This window comes from Botryllus schlosseri, chromosome 7, assembly GCF_051294905.1.
Source record: "Botryllus schlosseri isolate E-star chromosome 7, Bs_hap1, whole genome shotgun sequence".
Taxonomy (NCBI): Eukaryota; Metazoa; Chordata; class Ascidiacea; order Stolidobranchia; family Styelidae; genus Botryllus; species Botryllus schlosseri.
The window spans coordinates 18834124-18855617 of NC_137242.1; the positions used below are offsets into that span (position 1 = coordinate 18834124).

Sequence of the window (21494 nt, forward strand, 5' to 3'; positions counted from 1 at the left end):
GACACTTCAATTCACCGAGTAAAGAACTGTTTATTTGCTTTCGTAGGTATTCGTGGAGTAGCCTACCTCTATCCGCACAATCCTAAGTCCGGGCTGGCGCAACCTACATGAATCCGCGAAACAGTGTCCTGTTTCATTGCGTGATATATCGACACCACTGTAATATTTTAGCTAATAGCTATACAATACATGCATATCTGTGAGTCTGTATAAATCGGTATACGTATATTTGTATCGATGAAATGCATATTAATAGCATTATACAACGTCAGTATTACGTATCTAGTAATCAATATAGTCAATGTAAAAGTCCATTCGGCTGAAATTAAACGACTTATCTTCATATGACAGGAATTACCTAAAATAATTCTAATAGACGTGGTGCACAAAACGTGTCAATATATACAATTGAATAGTATGTTCATATTGAAGTGAACCCGAATATTTTCGGCTGACACTCGTCAGGGATAATCGTCAGCAACTAGTAGAGAGTTGAAAAGAACATCGTATATCAACAATCGTAACACAAAATATGACGTCACCAGCATGAAATGTTGAATACGACGAGTGTCAGCCGAAAATATTCGGGTTCATTTCAATATGAATATACTATACAATTGTATAATGAAGTTCTGTACCTCCAAGAAGCTGTTTAAAACGTGTGATGTGATAAGCGCCACACGACTTTACTGCAACTAATAATAATAACTCGGGAATCTCTGGAACGGACTAGATGTGTGCAGAATCGCACGAAGCACCCGGCGGCCGGTACGTCATATTCTCTCATATCTGCTGCTCTTTACTTCCATGCCATTAAACCAGCTGGCCGGTCAGCAATTACATATCCGAAAGCCTACATTAGCTTAGAATGAATCTGTAAAGAAAACCGTCATCTATACCTGGCCATAGGTCAAGCCCTTTTTTCATATCTTATCTGCAGATAAATGACTCAGGAGATTTTTGTTAAATACTCTTGCCAACATGTACCGCATGCATACCACTCGGGAAGGTCTTGCTACTGAGATTGGGACGATCACGTACAATGTTGTTTATTATCTGTCCTACTCTCACTTGGACGATTGCGTTATTTATGATCTGCGTTGCTCTGACGAGGTAAGTGGCTACGAAAACCTAATTAATATAAATGCTCGCTGTTCAGTGTATATCTACAATATGGCTTACGCAGCACATATGTTTTGGTGTGAGAATCATCATATGGTGATTTATGTTTGGGCGCCCAGGGATATTTCGGTCAAAATTATTGTTCAATGCCAGAAAGACTCAGCCAATATGACTGTTGACCTGTTGACGGCTGTGAACAACACAACATTGTAAAGTATTGACCGAAACAATCACTAACATTAAAATTGTAAATATATGGGTGGTAAATAGGTGTTTATGCCAGATTTCCACCATGAGTTCATATTAGGCTTTTTGCACTTCGTGGTACCAAATTTTGCTTTGACACCTATACCAAAGAGTGGAAAGGTGTAAAATTCAGCAATTCTTTTGGATATACATCCCACGGGCATAGTGGGTTCCGTTATGTACCCCCTTATGTGAATACGAAATAATTACATCCCTGGATACATCCCGATGGAAATTAGTGATGTTGACTTGTTATCGCCTATTGGAATGAGTGTGAAAGCAAAATTTTGTACCAGAAAGTACCGTTTACGGGATTTTTACACTTCACTACATATGTAGAAATCCGTGAAATACGCGATTTGACCTTCTAAAATAATTCGAAAATAAGCCGTACTGCCATGCAGTTTAGTTCTAAGCATAACATAGACCTATGTGTTCACTAATGATAGTGTATTCCCAACAATAACATGGCCTCAGAATGATTGTGTGTGCTGCATATCATACCGATTGCTTGCGTGCTTCGTGTCGAAATTAATGTTAAGTCCTATATCAAAGGATTTGTTTTCGGGCTTTCGGATATGAGCTTATCCTGGGATTATCTAACAACAAATAGACTATAGGTTCGGTATGCATATAATTTAGCATATGTTTGAAGAATTTCATACAGGGATATCTAGATATCCATGAGTTCATAATCTGACAAAAATCCTGGAGAAAAGTCTCCTTCCTCTCTTTCGCTCCATTTCTACCTTATGGCAATAGGTGTCCCATTAATACATGGATGACGAGATGGTATATGCTGCCACGGTGTATTGTATCCCCACATTTGTAGGTCTCTATATTATTATAATAATTCCCGCTTCCCAATTCCCAACATCCAGGAAAACTCATTTTAGGATATATCTTTAGCGTTCATAATATTGAGTGCAAAAATATTGCATTTACACATCCTCATGACGTTTATTATATAGAGATATATAATCTAATGTAGTCTACATGTACATTTATATTATTATGCTTGATTGTAAATCATATATATGACAAAAAGGTGGGTCATTGAGGGAACATGTTCAATCTCTTATCTCAATCTCTCGTCTTATCGCATTTTCGGAATATATTGAGTACCATATATAGTCTAATATATACGATCAACCTGACTCCGCACATTTTCAACACACTCACTATACTGACTCATTTACCTTTCGAGTCTGTAGCCTAATTAATATTGATGGTTGTTGTCGTGACTTTGAAGGGTTTTTATGAGGAATATCTTACAATATCTTCGTTAAGATAGAGGTCAGTTTTTAGCAAAGCACATTGCTTTGCAAGATTAGCTGAGCATTAATTGCTTTTGTTGATATTATGTCTTTTTCGTGCGACCGGTGGAATGCCTAAAGTCATACGAGATCATGCCGATTAGAATTTTATTCATCAGACACGAGGAGTTCTACACGCATGATGAAACGAGATGAAATCATCGAAACTGATGACAAACTTCAAATAGGAGTTTAGCAAATAATACATCCTCTTACACATACTCTTAAAATTGCAACATCCTCGAGCATTCAATGGTATGTGATTGCCAGTCTATAAACGTATGTTATTTACAAACCCCAATTTCAATACCATTATCAACATGAAGATACAAAAGACGGCAAATAAGGGAATTTCCTGCGGTTTGGTTGTAATGGGACCATTCTATACATGGAGCAATATTTTCGCCCGAAATTAGCAGTCCCAAAATGAAAAAGAAACCACAAAGCCTGTTGTGGCGTAAATTATGGACCATCATTTTCTATAGATGTAGCTGTTTGCCGGGCTTGCTGATCCATGTTTAAAATATCGAAAACTTCCATATGCGATCCTCGATGCTTATTTTCGGCATTCGTGCGAATTTTGTAAATCGTTAACGGCACCGTAATCTGTTGACTTTTGTCAGAAATGAGATAATACATGACCTCCAGTTCAATGCACAACGTGAAATCACCACCAAATATTGACAAGTATCAATCGGATCTTTCTTCCACGGTTGTTTGTGCGATAATGTGCCGTTTCGTCATATGTTAAGTCACACCGAAAGTACAGGCGGGTTTTCTTTTACGTCACGATGTCGAAATCAAAAACAGTGGACGATTTCCAGTGAATTTGCAGCTGGCATCTACGTAAACGTAGCGATAATTACGTGATTAGATTGCTGTTTAACATGTATTTTGTTGGTACGTGATATGCCCTATACGATCCCTGATGACCCCAATATATCTGTGAATGACATTCATAGTAGGCCTGTATGCATTAAAATATATAGATTATACAATCGTAGTCAGCTATATCTCTCATTGGCAAGGGCATACTATTCTATCGTAACGTGATACCGGGGTATCCTAAGTATCGTAGGCCCCGGTGATACTATCACCATATTACGATGATGGTTCTGGGTGCGGACGCAGGAAATAGCGCGTAGCCGGATTTAGTGAAGTGACGAAATTATGAGAACAAAAATAGGTTAAAATGCTTAATTAGGAATACTGCTTTCTGTGGTATTGCCTTTATGACGTCACATGATCAAATATCTAATACTGGATGCAACGGCGATGGCGTTGGGTCTTTCTTCTATAATGGTATTACCCTCAGCCAATTTTGCCTGGAGTGCAGGCAGTCTTTCCACTTAAATGTTAGGACTTGGGTATAGTGACGAAATATATGTCGGCCACAGAACATGGTATAAACATCGTGATGTTGAGTTGCCGGAGTTGTAATTTGAGACACCGAGTCTGCGTAGCCAGAATGAAAACTTGAAAAAAGATGCAGGTCTTGCGTGAAGAACTACGTCACAAGCCAAAGTGTGGCGCAAGAAAAAACATGATATTATAACGTCGAAAATACTTATCCTTATTTAGGGCGCGGGTGGCCCATATCGTCGTTTGCTCCCCTAGCCATAATACACCGAGTTCTAAAGGGCCAGTCCCAGAACAGTCCATCAAGCGCGAGGTCATGTTAAACCATTGGTTACGAACTTTTACTAACCTGGCGAACCCTTACGCTAATTTACAGGCCTTCGGAGAACCCAAAATATTTGCTGTGTCACAAAACACATTTCAAATGTCAATGTATGTCGATGGCGATTGTATACTACGAATGAAATTTGTAATCCTCCCGGTAGGTAATGACATCGGATTTATTACGCATCTTTGGCTTTTCGTGGATCGTCGGTCAAGCAACGTAACTTTACATTTGCACTACCTCAACATAGTTGAAATCTAACTTTAGTGATATGTAGGCGAGTTTACTGTCCACATCAGAATGATTTTGGTAAACAATGACTCAACTGGACAATCACCGATGTGACTCATTTCAGATATCACATCCACCAGAAATGGCAGACCCTACGCAAAATGGGGATTCCGCATGATCAGCCGTCTTTGCTTAAGTTAGGAAATCTGTTAGATGCTCTCTCCCCTCAGGTAAGCGTATAATATTAACTTGGGACATCGCTAGATCGCTGTAATCATATAATATATCTATCTACCAATAGAGGATATTTGTTTCTATTCGAAATTCGAAAACGAATATTGTATAGATATATCACATCGGGTTCATTTATTTATCTGCAATTTATCTGGCTAATATCGCACACGGCGTGTTTCTTTTAGCGGAGCTATAAGTTATGGGCAACCGTCTTTCACCTTACACTTTCACCCGACAAGTAATTAACGATAAAAAGAATCTTTCCAATAGGCAGTGCTGGCCCGCCATACTCTATCGACAATTGTTCAATATGAGAAGTTCAATTTTTCGCAATCATACCATGCCAAATTGTCTCGAAAAAGAAATTCAACTGATTATTGTTTGCATTTGGTTCCATCATCGACTGTAGCCTTACAGATTCACCTGAAACGCAATTAAACACAAAATCTACTTTCTGATGACCAGTGGCCCGTCCTGGTCGATCGGCAATTGGTATGCTAAGACACAAATAATACAGTCATATCAAGTCTTAAGCTGATTCGATGATACTATTTCAACCGGACATTCTTTCAATGGAGACTGTTCTACAGACCGCATTCGAGTACGACAACATTTGTAAGGCCAAATACGGTAAAGTATGGGGGTGAGTTGGTCGAATTACATACCGTAACTGCAGCATTCATTTATATTTTTGATATTTGCATTAGCTTGTATTCCTTCACGTCGCCAAGCATCACAATCCACGATCCTGATATGATTAGACAAATATATATCAAGGAATTCAAGAATTTCACGGAGCGTCAGGTAGGCTGTACCAACTCCTGAATTATATTTGCTGACATGCAAATTTAATGACGATAGAACATGGATCTGCTAAGTAAAACTATGCAATTGCGTTGTCTTTCCGTGTTTGCTTATAGATCAGCTGATTCTATCATTGACGCATGTTGCTTATGATCGGTCTGTTGTGATATTAGCCTATAAAGTGCACTCAGGTGTATAGGGCGCGAGTCATGAGTCACGGCCATATAGATAAATACAATCTACTCTGCTCGTACATGTTAAAGGGATTGCATAAATAGCCATTAAAGGAACAATGCAGGGGAATCATGTATAAAGTCTGCGAAATATCATAATATAGAAAACACGTATAAAACTAATGGGTCGTTCTGCAATTTTTATGGCAAAGGGACGCAATGTATCGCACATCTGAAATACCTAAATACCCCGAGAACCATAGTTTCTTATCCTTTCTTAGCACTGGAGAAATGATATAACTTTCATTCGCCCTGAAAAGACAAAAATATCAAATGCAGCCAAAGATTCCCAGAGTAGTCACATACGGCTTAACAAGTGAAAGTAGCAATATCTGTATACCGGGTAACAGTTCAATTAGAAGTAGAAAACTAAGCGTATGGACGGTATTTTTGTAAGTATATATTCAAGGAGCAGTTTGGAATAGCCGTACTTATGACACAAACTTCTCAAATCTAATAGATATGCAAATACGTGCGATCCCACCGAGACAGTGCTGCATTACCGTGTCAATGGTGATATCAATGACACAATCATGCAAAAACAAAATTTGAGAAACCTAATAATACTTCACAAACTGTTCAGAAATCAATTCAAAGAGGTACTGAACAAACAGAATCAACCTAGTCCAAGTCGATTGAGCCAACTTTAGTAGACCTAAATGCAGAGATGGTCAAAGTAGTCAAGAAAGCTACTCAAGTAGAAGTAGATGTAGCGACGAAGAAATCTAATCAAATACGGGTATAAGTACTTCTTCCATGAGCACCTAAAACTACTTGAAGTAGAAGTAGAATTGACTGACTTTCAATCTACTCAAGTAAGTAAGTAGTTTTGAAAACAGTCTTAATTCGTTCGCATGAACTGTCAAAAGCTGGAAATTGAGCTATGCGGAAAGTGCAGAGATTCGTATTGATGCTTCCTGGGAGGTATCAATATACGACATAATAAGCATTCTTTCGCACCATGGGAGGCATATTATAGTATTGCTCTGAAAATGCGATACTAAACGTTTGTTTGCTAGAAGACCCCGTTTTAGAGAATATCATGACATGGCGCGGTACCCCATATTGTAAGGCCCCAAGTTTAGGCGAAGAGCAATACGGAGAAGTTGTAGCGGATACGGTTTCAACACTTTTCGCGATTAGTATACGTTAATAACAAATATTTGGATCGTGAAATTTATATTTAGTGTAGCTTTATTTTCGGAAAATAGAGGCATTTACTACACTTGCTTTTATGCTTCAACATATATGTTCTGCAGACAAAAGAACTGAAAGTAAATAGAACTTAAAGTATGATACTTGGAATTTAAAGTGAAATACAAATATCACTTCTAAAAAGCGTAAAATATATTTAATGTATTTTGTCCATAAAGCTTGAAAGGTGATCTTCTAAAACAAGTGTAACGTTAAAAAAAGCAGGATTTTCCAGATTAGCAGGATACGTCATGCTAGATTACGATATGACAGGTAATTGCTGGATTGCGAAACGGTAGTTTCAAACGTTATGGTTGACAATATTTACTGTGATGAAATATTTGATATTGGCGACAAAGCGGTGTGAGCAGAACCAAGCAATCCGGTACCTAAATTATATTCACTGATACTTTCATGAAAACATATTTGTCACTCCAAAACTACTTTGTGCGAAGCGCAACAAAATTTCAGAGCTTCACTTGACTTTTAGGAATATGAAATGTTGGTACTCAGTGAAAACAACCCCGAAATTCCTCAGGCTATCTTTCGTATTAGGGGATTAAACGACTTCTTCTTGACAAACTAAAAATAGCGAAAAGTAAGTAAGTAGATCACAAAATATTACGAAGTAGAATTAGAAGTAGAGGAAATCAAATCTACTTGAGTAAGTACCAGAAGTAGAGGAAAACTACTTGAGTACTTCCAAAAAGTAGAAGTACTTCGTTACTGACCACCTCTGCCTAAATGCAGAAATTAGACATAGGTGCTCCCCCGTTGCTGACCACCTGTAACACTGCTTCGAAACAACTCTTCCAATACTGGTATTTTTGGCGACAGGGCAGACTGATAAAAATAAACGGGCGGGAGCTCAACACAGCCGTGACTTTCGCGAAAGGAACCAAGTGGAAACGAATCAGAAACACGTTGAGTCCAACATTTTCCAAATCAAAGCTTAGCAGGATGACGCCGATTATCGAGAGGTGCACTGACAACACTGTGAAGGCATGTAGGAAAATTACGGCGGTGAAGGGAGGAGTGTTTAATTCCAAGGGGTGAGTTTGAATGCGTATTAGTGATTCCTTAGGCTCTTTGGAAACAGAAATATCGCATTTTAACCGCTTTTCCAGTTTGAAATAAGTCCAGTGAGTTTTCTACAAACAAGAGCAATATCCAATTAATGTTAGGGTTCAGGACATGTTAAGGTACGAAATGCATGATGAACAAACAACAGCTGCTTCACAAAAACTTTTACAGCATGGCTGCTTTATTGTGAAGGAAACGGCTGTATCCTTCATGCCGTGTTTTCATCGAGGGCCAGCAAAGACGCTTATGCAAGTGGTGAATGAATTCCCCGTTTCAGAAGGGATCCATCATCAGTGAATACAAATAGAAAGCTTGACTATGACACCATAGTGTCCTATATGGTGTCGACACAGGCAAATCTCACGCCTCAGTGAAATTGTATCACGTCACAATTTCCATTTGGCTACAGGCAATTCGACGGTCATTTTTGACCGGCTTGCCGAGAATATAATAGAATAAAATATTGCTGCGTCCCAATGCCAATCTCCATAACAATGAAAATTCGAGGCTGATTGTGGGAGTTCCAGGACCCCGAGCGGAATAAAATTTATATTTTCGTAATCAGTGCAGAGTCAGCTTTCGATTGATACCCGTTTTACCAAATTTAATGCTCGGCAAGCCAGTCAAAAATGACCGTCAAATTGCCTGAAGCCAAATGGAAATTGTGACGTGATACAATTTCACTGAGGCGTGAGATTTGCCTGTGTCGACACCATATAGGACACTATGATGACACTATTCTTTGTGAGATCTTATTGGACCCAAGCTGCAGTATATAGTTGAAGTTTTGAATGCTCTTGGGATCGAGTAGAACCCGTTGATTACGCCGATCCCTATAGCATTCAAAACGTCACCTACCACAGCTTGAGCCCAATAAGATCACACAAAGTATAGTGTCATTGTTACGAGTTTTATACTTGTATTCACTGATGTTGGATCCCTTCTGAAACGGGGAATTCGTTCAACACTTGCATAAGCGCCTTTGCTTTCTTTCGATGAAAACACGGCATGTAGGCTACAGCCGTTTCCTTCACAATAAAGCAGTCATTCTGTAGCAGTTTTTGTGAAGCAGCTGTTGTTTGTTCATCATGTAATTCGTACCTCAAAATGTCCTGAATTAATCTTGAATCATAATCTGCCAACCTACCAACAATGCGCATTTAGAATCCCCGCCGATTGCAGACTCCTTGAACACTTAATCAGCAAGCTCTGCTGCTGTCGTGATCATTGAAGCATAGCCGATTAGCCAATCAAGAGCCGTGGCTATTTGCTTATTAGTCTTCTCGTCGTTCTATGGTCGGTGGCACGCCAATTCTCGGGCAGCTGCTTTCAAACGCTTTGCCCGAAATCTTAACGGCTTTCCTGTGAGCTGCCTTCAGGCTCATTGTTTTTTTAATCAATAATCTATAGAATGGGACACAATCACGGAGTATTTTTAAGATTTTCTAAATTTTGGACAACCCTATTGTAAATGCTCCTGATTTCGATAATATTCATTCTGACGTGGAGTAAACAATGAGGAAATGAATAGGTACGAAAAGCCGAAAATATACATCCATATGGCATATGCTGAAAACGAGAACCTAATATTTCGATTTTTAATTAACGTAATTACCGATAACTTTGAAGTGCGTGATTTTGATGGTACTTCAGAATCATAAGTAGCGCCATCCAAACGAAATTAAGTTGCCATCAACAAACGATTCAAAATGTGGCAGCGGTGGGATTCGAACCCACGCCATCGAAATGACTGGTGCCTTAAACCAGCGCCTTAGACCACTCGGCCACGCTACCATGTCAACGAGAACACGAAAAGTCATATCAATAGGGCGATTTTTTTTTACATGTCAAAAAAAGTCAAAATTTTTTCAAAATTGTTGCGTTAGGTCAATAAGAGTCAAAATTGTTTACAAAGTCAAAAATTTTTTTGCAACCTGCATTTCGTTTGTATCGTAGATTTTGCACTGCCGGTGAACTTCTCATTTGTCATTTTACAGCTTATGGGCTACTTTACAGTCCTACCGTTGTAGACGACCCATTGTTTGCCAGAGGTGGTCAAAGTAGTCAAGAAAGCTACTCAAGTAGAAGTAGAAGTAGCGACGAAAAAATCTACTCAAGTACGAGTAAAAGTACTTCTTTCATAAGCAACCCAAAACTACTTGAAATAGAAGTAGAATTGACTGACTTTAAATCTACTCAAGTAAGTAAGTTATTATGAAAACGGTCGTATAATTCGTTCGCATGAGCAGTCAAAAGCTGCAAATAGAGATATCCGGAAGGTATAGAGAACTTTGATTCATATTGATGCATCCTAGGAGGTGTCAATTTTTGACTGAATAAACACTAAGCAGTCGTCCACATCATGGGATGTAAATGACAGTATTGATATGGAAATGCGATACTAATCCTTTGTTTAGGCCTACTCGAACACCCCGTATTAAAGAATATCGGCATGGCGCCTTCCTCCATTTTGTCAGTCGAAGAGCAATATGGAGAAGTTTTCTCGTATGCGGCTTTAACACTTTGCGCGATTATTATACGTTAATTAAAAATATGGCGGAACGTAAAAATGCCATATAGTGTATAGCTTTATTTTCGGAAAATATATGGCATTACTACACTTGCTTTTATACTTCAACATGTATGTTCTCCATACAAAAGAACTGAAACTATAATTATACCTGTATGCATAATACTCGTAATTAAAAGAACAATACAAATACTACTAAAATACAAACACTAAAGCGGAAAATATATTTCATGTATTTTGTCCAGAAATTTTCAACGCTGGTCTGCTAAAACAAGTCTAATGTTAAAAATAGTCAAAGTCCCCTTTTCCAGATTAGGACACGTCATGGACTTCTAGCTATATGTTTAAAACGGTATGCCATACTTACTGTGATGAAATATTTGATATAGGAGACAATGCGGTGTGAACAGAACGACGCAATCCGTTACCTAAATTATATCAGCGATACTTTCGTAAACATATTTGTCACTCCATATCTAATATGCGCGAAGCGCAACGAAAAATCTGAGTATTACCTGACTTTTATGAAAAAATAAATTTTGGTACCTCGAAATTCCTTAGGCTATCTTTCTTATTGGGGGATTAAACTACTTCTACTTGACGAACTGAAAATAGCGAAAAGTAAGTAAGTAGTTCGCAAAATATTACGAAGTAGAAGTATATAAAATAAGATTCACTTGAGTAAGTACCAGAAGTAGTTGGAAACTACTTGAATACTTCGAAAAAGTAGAAGTACTTCGTTACTGACCACCTCTATTGTTTGCTCATTGCGAATCATAAACATTGAAATGAAACAAATAGGTTGACATTGTGTCATGCTCAACGTAACGCAATATCCTAACTGAATCAAGACTGCGTGGGCATTGCATGGTTCTGATATCAAGAAACTCATGATGTAAAATTGTGATGTAGACATAATTGTCAAAATGAAGCAACACGGTGGGTCACCAGCAGTGTACGCACAACTTCAGTGTTGTTAGCCAACAACAGCTGCTGTTGAACGTTCTTTCTCCATTCTCCAGACTCTAATTAGTAAGGACAGACACTTTCCACCCGAGAATGTAGGAAAGCATCCTTCGCTGTACTACAACAAATTTTAATTATTTTTGCCATTTTACGTGATATAATAACTACTGGAATTGTTCATAGGGCCAGATTTCGGTAAAATAAAGTTTGTTCATGTAAAAATTTGTCAATTTTTGAGTTAATTCTATCATTATATGGGAAAACACCTAATTTGCATACGTTAAGTCAAAATTTGGTCAAAATTAGGTTTTTTAAGGTCAAATAATGTCATAATTTTGATTTCTCAGGTCCAAATCTTCGGTTTGTAGGTAAAAAATCGCCCTATTTATCACATAGTTTTTATCGGCGGACTGCACGAATGCTAAGGCCACCATGAAATTACACTGCCATCAACAAACGATTAAAAATGTGGCAGCGGTGGGTTTCGAACCCACGCCATCGAAATGACTGGTGCCTTAAACCAGCGCCTTAGACCACTCGGCCACGCTACCCTGCTAGAGCGCAAGTGAATAGACTTATCACAAATTTTTTATCCGCTGACTTTACGATTACAACGGCCACCACCATGCTGTGCATAACTGCTTAGTGCATATACTCCAAAGATTTTGTATTCATATTCGACCTTTTCTCCTCTTATGCCTACGTTCATAAATATCATCAAATTTCTTGCAGGCTTTTCTCCAGACTGTCATTAGACATTATTTGCTCGACAGCGTTCAGTACCGATGTCAATTCTCAAGATATCTCAAAGTCGGAACCCCAGATTTGCAAGCAAGCAAAAAACTTGTTTTCGGGAAACTTTTTGAATCCACTATTTATTTTATGCGGTAGGTGTCGCCAAGCGAGGTGCTTCTAGCATAACGATATCAATGTATGGACTCGTTTTGCAGCAATATTTCCTTCGGTCGAAAATCTTATCGGCAAATTGGAAGTGCCAATTTTTGGAAAAGGCTCGTTGGCCTACTTCAAGTCTTTGACGGAAATGTTGGTAGCGAGACGGAAAGAAGACCAACCCTCGAAGGTTTCGAACATTGTCAAATTTATTCAGTAACAATAAGTAACAATCTAGCAGCGGTTGTAATGTTAGGTATCTCTACTCAATTATACAGTCACGCAGGTTTCAAGTGTACTGCGTAACTGATTAAGTTAATGTTTGCATAATCTACGTATATCGAAAGCGTGTTGATATAGCATGTGATCATTTGCCATAGATTTGATTCGGTATTGGCATACTCAATTTGTAGCCGCAAACGCTTTGCCGCTCTTTAAACTTCGTAAGGGCCATTCGCATGTAATCATTAGGCATTGGCACAATGATTTCAGTACTTGAATGTAAATCGAGTATTAATCGTAATGAATCAAGTCGATTAGTGATAGAAGACTTATTAGAGTGCTGAAATTATACGGTCCTTACCACCAAGAGATATGTTTTCAACGACAAATATAGTTTCTATGCTTTTTTCCCGGCGTAGAAGCCTTGGAGACCCAATCGGTCGTATCACAGCATCATAAACATGTATTACAAAACCTTTCTGTGAAGTCTTGATCAAACCGCAGCATTGTCACCAAGTGCATTGATATAGTTAAAGGTCGGAAAAATGCCACATTATCTTCGGTGTCGAGCTAGCATCATTTTCTTCGTTGTGACGTAAAAGGTACTATGTGAACTTTCCACATCACACATGCTCCTCAGACGCCATAATCAGCGACACTCAAATACTCGATCCGAAGCCCAACTCTCGATCGTTCGATTTTGCTCATCACCAGTATAGTCATTTGTTGAAATATCACAAATAATTACTTTTATATAGTTTTTATCCCGTTATCCAGCAGCGCCTTTCATTGAGCATACATCTCCTCTCAAACTTTCCTCTGTATATTGTGAAAAGGAAAAGTTTTATAACCGCGGATCTACAATTGTTTCAATAATCCACGAGCTATGCTGCTGAATTATGATTTAATTATGATCTTGTAGCAAATCTTCACATGAATGCATTCCATCGTCTAATGTAGTATTTTAAACTATATTATTCAACTTGTGCATTGACAAAATTGATGTAATGTACGGTGCTGATAAATTCAGAATGATCGGGTCGATTTAATGAAGTTGATGATAGATGCGGAGATTTCACATGAAGATGCAAGACCAGGTGTGGAAAAAGGTGATAGGAAGTTACTTTTTATTGCTATAAGTCCAATGCGAAGTTGATTCACACTGGTTTCATGCATTTGATGTCCCATTTCCCATAGGTTAAACTAGGGTTACCATATGACTGTGACTCTGTGACCTACGTCCAGCCTTCGAAATTCCGGACATTCAGGCATATTTTAGAAATTCCTCCCGGACGCAGTTTGAACAGTGAAATTCTTGACATGTTCGGGAAATTACGGACGTATGGCAACCCTAGGTCAAACTAGTTTTACTCCAAATGTGGAGTCATGTTGCAAATCCGCACAATTGAAGCATTCAAAAAGTAATGTACAAGAATATATCGTTTCGTACTGAGTGATACCACAGTTACGGCTACCTCCACACTACCCTAATTTTATGCAGTCGCAAGAATGACGAATATGCGTGCATTAGCGGACAGTGAGAATTTACCAGCAATTAATTCGCTTCGTCGCTAAGTTTGTTTTGCTTAACCATAATTAGGAAAAGTTCCTTTGCTCGCCAGAGTCATGTAAACAATATTTATTCTTAGATCAGAAAGAAATGTCCATATTTCTATACATTATCTACAAATATGTAGGTTTCAAATCTGAGTTTAGTTGTTATGTTTGTTGTTTTTAGTTTTAACTTTCACCTTGTGCGCGATCCAGGTAACGGCCCGGGTCGCGTTGTCACCTTTATGCATTGCAAGCAACGGCTGCAAAAATGAACGCGATGCACCGACATCCTATCTCTCCCATTACTACTGTTTAGGCCTGACGCGGACGGAGATTATCGGCAACGCAATCGTCATGATAATCGCCGGCTACGAGAACACGGGGAATAGCCTGAGCTTTCTCGCCTACAATTTCGCCTTTTATCCGGCTGCGCAAGAGAAAGCCCAGAAGGAAATCGACGAATACATTGCAAATGGGGTGAGCTTTTTATAACGAACAACAATAGACCCGCCGTAGTAATGATACTAGCCGAGTATGGATGAATTCATGCTTGCACGAACTTACATCAGTCGGAACGCGACCTTCTGTCACATTGCTCATTCTATATTTCTATTCTTTGTAGAGGTATGGTTAATAACGCAGTCCTTCGTATTCCAAGTATACTCCCATGTGGTTTTGTCTCCTTGCACTACTTATCCAAGTGGTTACGATTTTATACTGTTTCCACCGTTACTTCGCTTAGATTAAGAGAGTGCGGAACAACTAGTTCATAATCAAGTACTATAGACCCATTGGCAGTCCCACTAGGCTATATGTCACCGGAATCAAATCCCCCCATTTCGCATATTTAGATCATGCTTATTTTATTCAGGGGCTCTTAAATTATGACGGCGTGAAGAAATTGAAATACCTGGAGTTGTGCATAAACGAAAATCTTCGTCTTTACAATCCGATAATCAGGTAATTCCACAGGTGGTTAGTAACGATGTACTTCAACTTTTTCGAAGTACTCAAATAGTTTACCACTACTTGCGGTACTTACTCGAGTATATCTAATTTCCCGCTACTTCTACTTCTAGTTCGTAATCTTTTATGATCTAATTACTTACTTTCCGCTATTTTCAGTTTGTCGAGTAGAAGTAGCTCAATCCTCCAATCAGAAAGATAGCGGGAGGAATTTCGGGGCTGTTTTCACGGAGTACCATAACTTAATTTTCATAAAGGTGAAGCAAAGCCCAGAAATTTCGTCGCGATTCGAACACAGTAGCTATGGACTGCGAAATATGTTTTAAGAAAGTATATGTGATAATAATTTAGGTAGCGGGTTGTGTGGTTTCGTTCGCACCGCATTGTCGCCCATATGAAATATTTCATCACAGTAAATATGACCCATCATAACGTTTGAAACTATCGTTTCACAATCTAACACTTGCCTACCATATCGTAATCTAGCAGCCCATGGCGTGTCCTAGTTTGGAAAAGTGAACCCTGACTTTTTGAGCGTTGGACCAGTTTTAATAAACCACCCTTGTTTCTGGACAAATGACATGAAATAAATTTCACTTTTTAAAAGCAGTTTTTGTATATCTCTTCCAATTCCCAGTATTGTACTTTAAGTTAGAGTTAGTTTCAATTCTTCTGTCTGGAGAACATACATGTTGAAGTATAAGAGCGTAGTAATGCTGCTATTTTACGAAAATAAAGCTACACAATATGGCATTTTTATGATCCGTCATATTTTTTACTAGGGTATACCAATCCCGCAAAGTGTTAACACGGTATCCAATACAACTTCTCCGTAGTGTTCTTCGACTAAACTATTGGCCTTTTAATATGGGGGAGGAAGCCATGTTCTGATATTTTCTACAATCGGGTGTTCGAGTAAACAAAGATTTTGTATCGCCTTTCCATTTCAATACGATCATTTGCATCCCATGATGCGGACGAATGCACATGCTTACGAAAATTGATACCTCCTGGGATGAATCAATGTGAATCAAGTCCTGTACACCTTCCGCACAGCTCAATTTGCAGCTTTTGACCGTTCATGTGAACGAAATATGACCGTTTTCACAACTACTTACTTACTTCAGTTGATATAAAAGCAGCCAATTCTACTTATACTTCAAGTAGGTTTAGGATGCTTTTAAAAGTACTACTTCTACTTGTACTCGAGTAGATTTTTGCGTGGCTACTTCTACTTCTACTTGAGTAGCGTTCGCGACTACTTTGACCATCTTTGGGTTATTCCAATTATTAGTTTGTTGCACCGTTTCGAAATACCATGCTCAATTTAAACTTTAATGTGTATTGGTACGCATTCACAATTCTACCGGCGCAATCCAAATTAGAAATTATAGAGCTATCATGGCTGGTTCGTTTCGTTTTAATCCCGGTGTATCCTATCAGGGCATGCACCTGAAATGAAAATCCTTAAAACAGACATGTTTGTAGTCTATTTGTGTAATCTGGACTAGCCAATAATATCTCGAAGATAACCCTGGATCTTCAGTAAAATTGGCTGTGTTTTTGGTGAATGCATCATCGTTACTATATTTTTCATATCATCGAAGTAATTACCCTTGACAATATTCATTATGGAGTTGCACGCACATGCATCGCCAGACTGCAATATTTAACATTTCTAAACAGAGTCCAGAATCAAGTTAGGCATGTTCCCACAATATCAAATGCCTATCATATATTTATGATGGTTTGCCGTTTTATTACTATTGACGCAACTGTTATGTCAGTTGATATCGGTAGCCTCATAAAGTTATCTTTGTTTTGGGGAACCTCTTGCACTCCAAAGGCGCATATATTGGCTTCGGACTGTCATATTTTCATGGCCGTCAATTCACCAATATTTACGTCACCAGGAACGCGCGGATATGCAACAAGGAAACCACGATCAACGGATTTAAAATACCAAAAGGTTTCCAAATTAACATCCCAACTTTCGCACTTTCGAACGACCCGGACCATTGGGACAAGCCATCAGAATTCAACCCTGACAGGTGCAGATAACTGATGCACTGCCGCTGCGCAGTTATGCCGTCAATGCCCATTATTTAGAATGATTGACATGGACAAGATAGACCCGATGGTTTATCAGCCGTTTGGTGGCGGACCGCGAAACTGTATCGGGATGCGGTTTGCTCTGTTCGAGATCAAAATGACCATGGCCAAGATACTGCAACACTTCTCGTTTGCTCCAGCCCCCAACACTCCGGTATACTTTATATTATAGTACTTTATATAGCCTCCGATTTGTGAATTACACAAGCATGTTGACAGTTTGAAGCTCATGTTTTCAAGTTGTGATGTGATGCCGCAGGCGTTCGTTAAGTTGACCGGTACCGCACAAAAACTTTTCATCACAAGCGAATTGGTATCTTAATATAGTAACAATAAGTTATATGAACTCAATCGAACCGTCATCGAGGTAGTCTCTGAACTTTTGACTTTGGTATATGAATATGATGTACGACACCACTTGATTCGAAAAGATTAATCTTTAAATGCTAAGATCCAAATAGTGTCATACGGAGGCATAGTAAAATCTCATGATTAACACGATGTCGGATTCGATTATACCCAGTGAATCTCAGTAACGAAATAAATTCTACTTGTCCTGTACTCAAGTAGGTTTTACTTCCTTGCACTATTTACTGAAGTGTTTGTGATTTTAGGCAACTTTCACGTCTTCTTGAACATTTAAAAGGTAAAACTACTTATTTCTGACACTTCGGATTTTAAGAGCACTATTTAAGTAGTTTTGAGATAAGTTTGCATCATGTTTATGGGTGAAATTGTCACGGAAACTTCGTGAAATAGTCCCTGCATCACGCTAAGTATATGGTGGTACGTTCTACAGCTGCGACACCAATGGGTTGCGGGTACGAGACCGAATGAGGCCGACTACCTAAATGTCGGAAGTTTATCTGGGCTCCTAGCCACGTGATCCGCGGTGTAAGCGGTGTCTTAAAAAATCCTAGAAGTGGGCCGTGCTGCATGTTGGTAATACGGAAACATAATGAAGAATATATTCTGATGTACATCGGCCTGGTGTAAAATGAACAATGTAGGCGAAACACCATGAATATCAAACAACAACAGCAATAACAACAACAACAACAACAACAACAACAACAACGAGAACAACAAATAACAATAACAACAAGAGCAGCAACAACCTATTACTTGAGTCATCAGTCATTTTGTGTACGTCGCGAAGATAGATCTCGTAATTTCCAAAGTCCGAAAGTCTGCGAGCCTTCATCCAAATCTACTTTTCAAACTACTTACTGAGTAGGCTACTTGTCAGAGCATTCTTTTTCTGTACTTTCATTTCAAGTAGTGATGCCGTGTCTTGTAATTCGTTACTTCTACTTATCATGGAGTAGGGATTTGCAGTGTTATTTCAAATCAAGTTGCAAATCTGCTTACTTCTGACACTTTTGGTTGTACCAGTGTCGCATCTAGCTTAGTTTTGCTATCCACCAGTACCAGTACCAGTACCAGTACCACCAACCATATTTTCACATATAAGATGTGTAAACATATCCTCAAACTTTTTCTACGATATCTAAAGTGTAAAAATAAAGCTATTGTTGTACTGAAAAAAACTACTATGTACAAGTGAAGGGTCTTAAACTACTTAACTACTCATAATAATAAGAAGTACTTCGTTACTGGCCCCTTCTGTCTGTAATAGGGCTCAGTATGCACTATCATTGTGAATGGATTTTGTACGCAACAGCGTTCCCCCAACTAACTGTATTTTATTATGTTATAGTACCCGTGTTCATTGGGTGTATTCACGTGGTACATCTCTGCATTCTTGTCTTTAGAAGCCTCCGTTGAAGCTACGATTTGCGGTTAGCACAAGATCCGCTGTTGACTACGACCTGCGCGTAATTGCTCGGAAAAGACTAGCAGACGCTGTTTGATAACGAATATTTTCAATGTATTTGTTCAATTACTAACAACGTACCGATTTGGCATGGTGCGGGCTATACTACAAATCTTCTCAACCGAAGACTTCCGGGCCACTTATTGTCAAAAGTGATAAGGCTACGCGTTAATGGTCAGTCAAAACACAATTTATGCTAACGTTTTTCCATGCTGCTGACAATGCGTGGTGGAACCTATAAGTATAAATGCATGTTGGGTGCTTGGAGAATCCGTGTTTACGGAACTCAAGGAAGTTTTACACAAACAAAGCATTCATATGCTGCATGATCTCCGTCGTGATAGGCTGCAATAAATATCCGACGTCAAGATAGTTTTGAGTTCATTTTACTTTTGAACAGTTCGTTGTACCAAAACACCATGCTTACGTAATACTAATCTTTACTTGAACATGCAGGCCTACATAATGTACACGGTCTTGACATATGAAAGACCCGAAAATGCGCACTGTTTTAGCAAAGGATACTTCGGTGGCTGAATGAGTCCAATTTCGCTTGTGGGATGGGGTGGGTGGAATGGTGGTTGTCTAGCTAGGATCCCTTTAGGTAATTGATACGGCAAGTTAATTATTTTCAATGTTCTATCAAGCGCTTGAATATCGGATGAAATATATACCTTTCCCAAAATGTGTTCTATACTTGCTACTATTATGCCTGAGGATCAGCTTCAGCTATAACTTATGGGCGTCTTATCAGATGAAGGTAATCGCAGGAGACGTAAGAGTCGAGCAGACAAAATAGTTTCTAGAATCGTACGCTTACGAACAGTATAGCGCTGATCTTTTATGAGGCAAAATTGTAAATCGACAGATGGCGCTCAGCACCCGTTTTAGAGCCTGGCAAGCGTGTAACTATAGAAATTAAACATGGAACGGCAACGACCGATTTTGCAGCTTCGTTCCGCTCCGCCGAGGCTGGAGTGGAGAGTGGTTTTGCGTAAGCGACTGAGGGATTTCTGGCAATCCAAAAGCTATCTTCCCGAGCACAGAAATTATTGAATATGGTCTTGATCGAAAGCCACTGTTGCACCGATTCCGAAAATATAAATTAAAATAATGATCAGGCACTGATCCACCTAGAATCCGTCCTCCAAGTCGAAATATCGGCATTGTTCGAACAATCGGAGAGTCGCAATGGGTCATTGTTATGGTCATTGTGTTGCGGTTACCCGATTGTTCTGAACAATGCCGATATTTCAGACTTGAAGGACGGATTCTAGGTGGATCAGTGCCTGATCATTATTTAAATTTATATTTTCGGAATCGGTGCAACAGTGGCTTTCGATCAAGACCAGATTCAATAATTTCTGGGCTCGGGAAGATAGCTTTTGGATTGCAAGAAATCCTACAGTCGCTTACGCAAAACAATTCTCACTCCAGCCTCTGCGAAGCGGAACGAAGCTGCAAAATCGGTCGTTGCCGTTCCATGTTTAATTTCTATAGTGCAGGGCCGGCCAACCCGTGGCCCGCGGGCCACATGTGGCCCGCGAGAAGGTTTTGAGTGGCCCGCGAGGTAATTTCCGAAATTTCTAATATCAAAAATGGATTGCACGGATTGTGAACTTGCAAGGCCAACCAAAAATTTTATTAGTTTGGCCGCAACACTTGAGATGTGATGACTAAAATATCAGTTCCGACGCATTGACAGATCCATCAGCCAGTCACATATTGGTATATCTTCGTACACTACAGAATAATTTGCGATAGATTTATCAAAAGTAAAAAATTTCTGCAAGCTTAGCGCAACATGTTGTCACTCGATTCCTTGTTTTTAATATTGTTGCCCTTTTTGTGAAAATGGAAAAATGCCTGATGTATCAGATTGAGTCTAACTATATTCGCGATTACGGGTAAAAGTGTCGTTCAACATATGCGACTTTGCGTTTGCGCTCGCAGTAAGATCGTTGACTATGGAACCTAGGCACGGAAAGATTGACGCATGTTGGTCGCAGCTTTCAATATCGATATGTCCATGCGCCGAATAGCCCACTCCTCGCAAACTTAGCCCAGCGGCAGGCCCACAATATAGTCAAGTGGCAATATTATTGACCAATGAACTTCAAAAATTTTTCGCGCTTCGCGCGGTGAGTGGCCCGCGCAATATTTCGTCAATCGAATATGGCCCTTTGGCTAAAAAGGTTGGCCGGCCCTGCTATAGTGTAACTATTGAGGATGTAGGATGGAGTGACGACCCATTGTTCTCCGTTTAGGC

General features: G+C 39.2%; 1 protein-coding gene and 2 non-coding genes across 3 annotated transcripts; 1 reads left to right on the forward strand and 2 right to left on the reverse strand.

Annotated features, from left to right (window-relative positions):
- The first annotated feature begins 959 nt into the window (after positions 1-959).
- On the forward strand, positions 960-19910 carry LOC145443184 (cytochrome P450 3A5-like). The gene is made up of 13 exons (XM_080321174.1): positions 960-1113; positions 4724-4829; positions 5424-5476; positions 5541-5637; positions 7902-8116; positions 12376-12530; positions 12594-12724; positions 13787-13865; positions 14627-14787; positions 15182-15270; positions 17190-17327; positions 17386-17542; positions 19164-19910. The coding sequence occupies exons 1-13, from the start codon at positions 1043-1045 to the stop codon at positions 19260-19262; spliced, it is 1551 nt and encodes a 516-aa protein (XP_080177300.1). The 5' UTR covers positions 960-1042; the 3' UTR covers positions 19263-19910.
- Trnal-aag (transfer RNA leucine (anticodon AAG)) lies at positions 9860-9941 on the reverse strand. Its single transcript has one exon. It is a non-coding gene; the product is annotated as a tRNA-Leu (tRNA).
- On the reverse strand, positions 12113-12194 carry Trnal-aag (transfer RNA leucine (anticodon AAG)). The gene has a single exon. It is a non-coding gene; the product is annotated as a tRNA-Leu (tRNA).
- Positions 19911-21494: the final 1584 nt, after the last annotated feature.

Coding starts and splice junctions, on each gene's coding strand:
- LOC145443184 (XM_080321174.1), top strand. CDS start 1,043: ATGTTGTTTATTATCTGTCCTACTCTCACTTGGACGATTGCGTTATTT. Junction 4,830..5,423: donor TAGATGCTCTCTCCCCTCAG/GTAAGCGTATAA, acceptor ACTGTTCTACAG/ACCGCATTCGAGTACGACAA. Junction 13,866..14,626: donor AAGACCAGGTGTGGAAAAAG/GTGATAGGAAGT, acceptor ACTACTGTTTAG/GCCTGACGCGGACGGAGATT.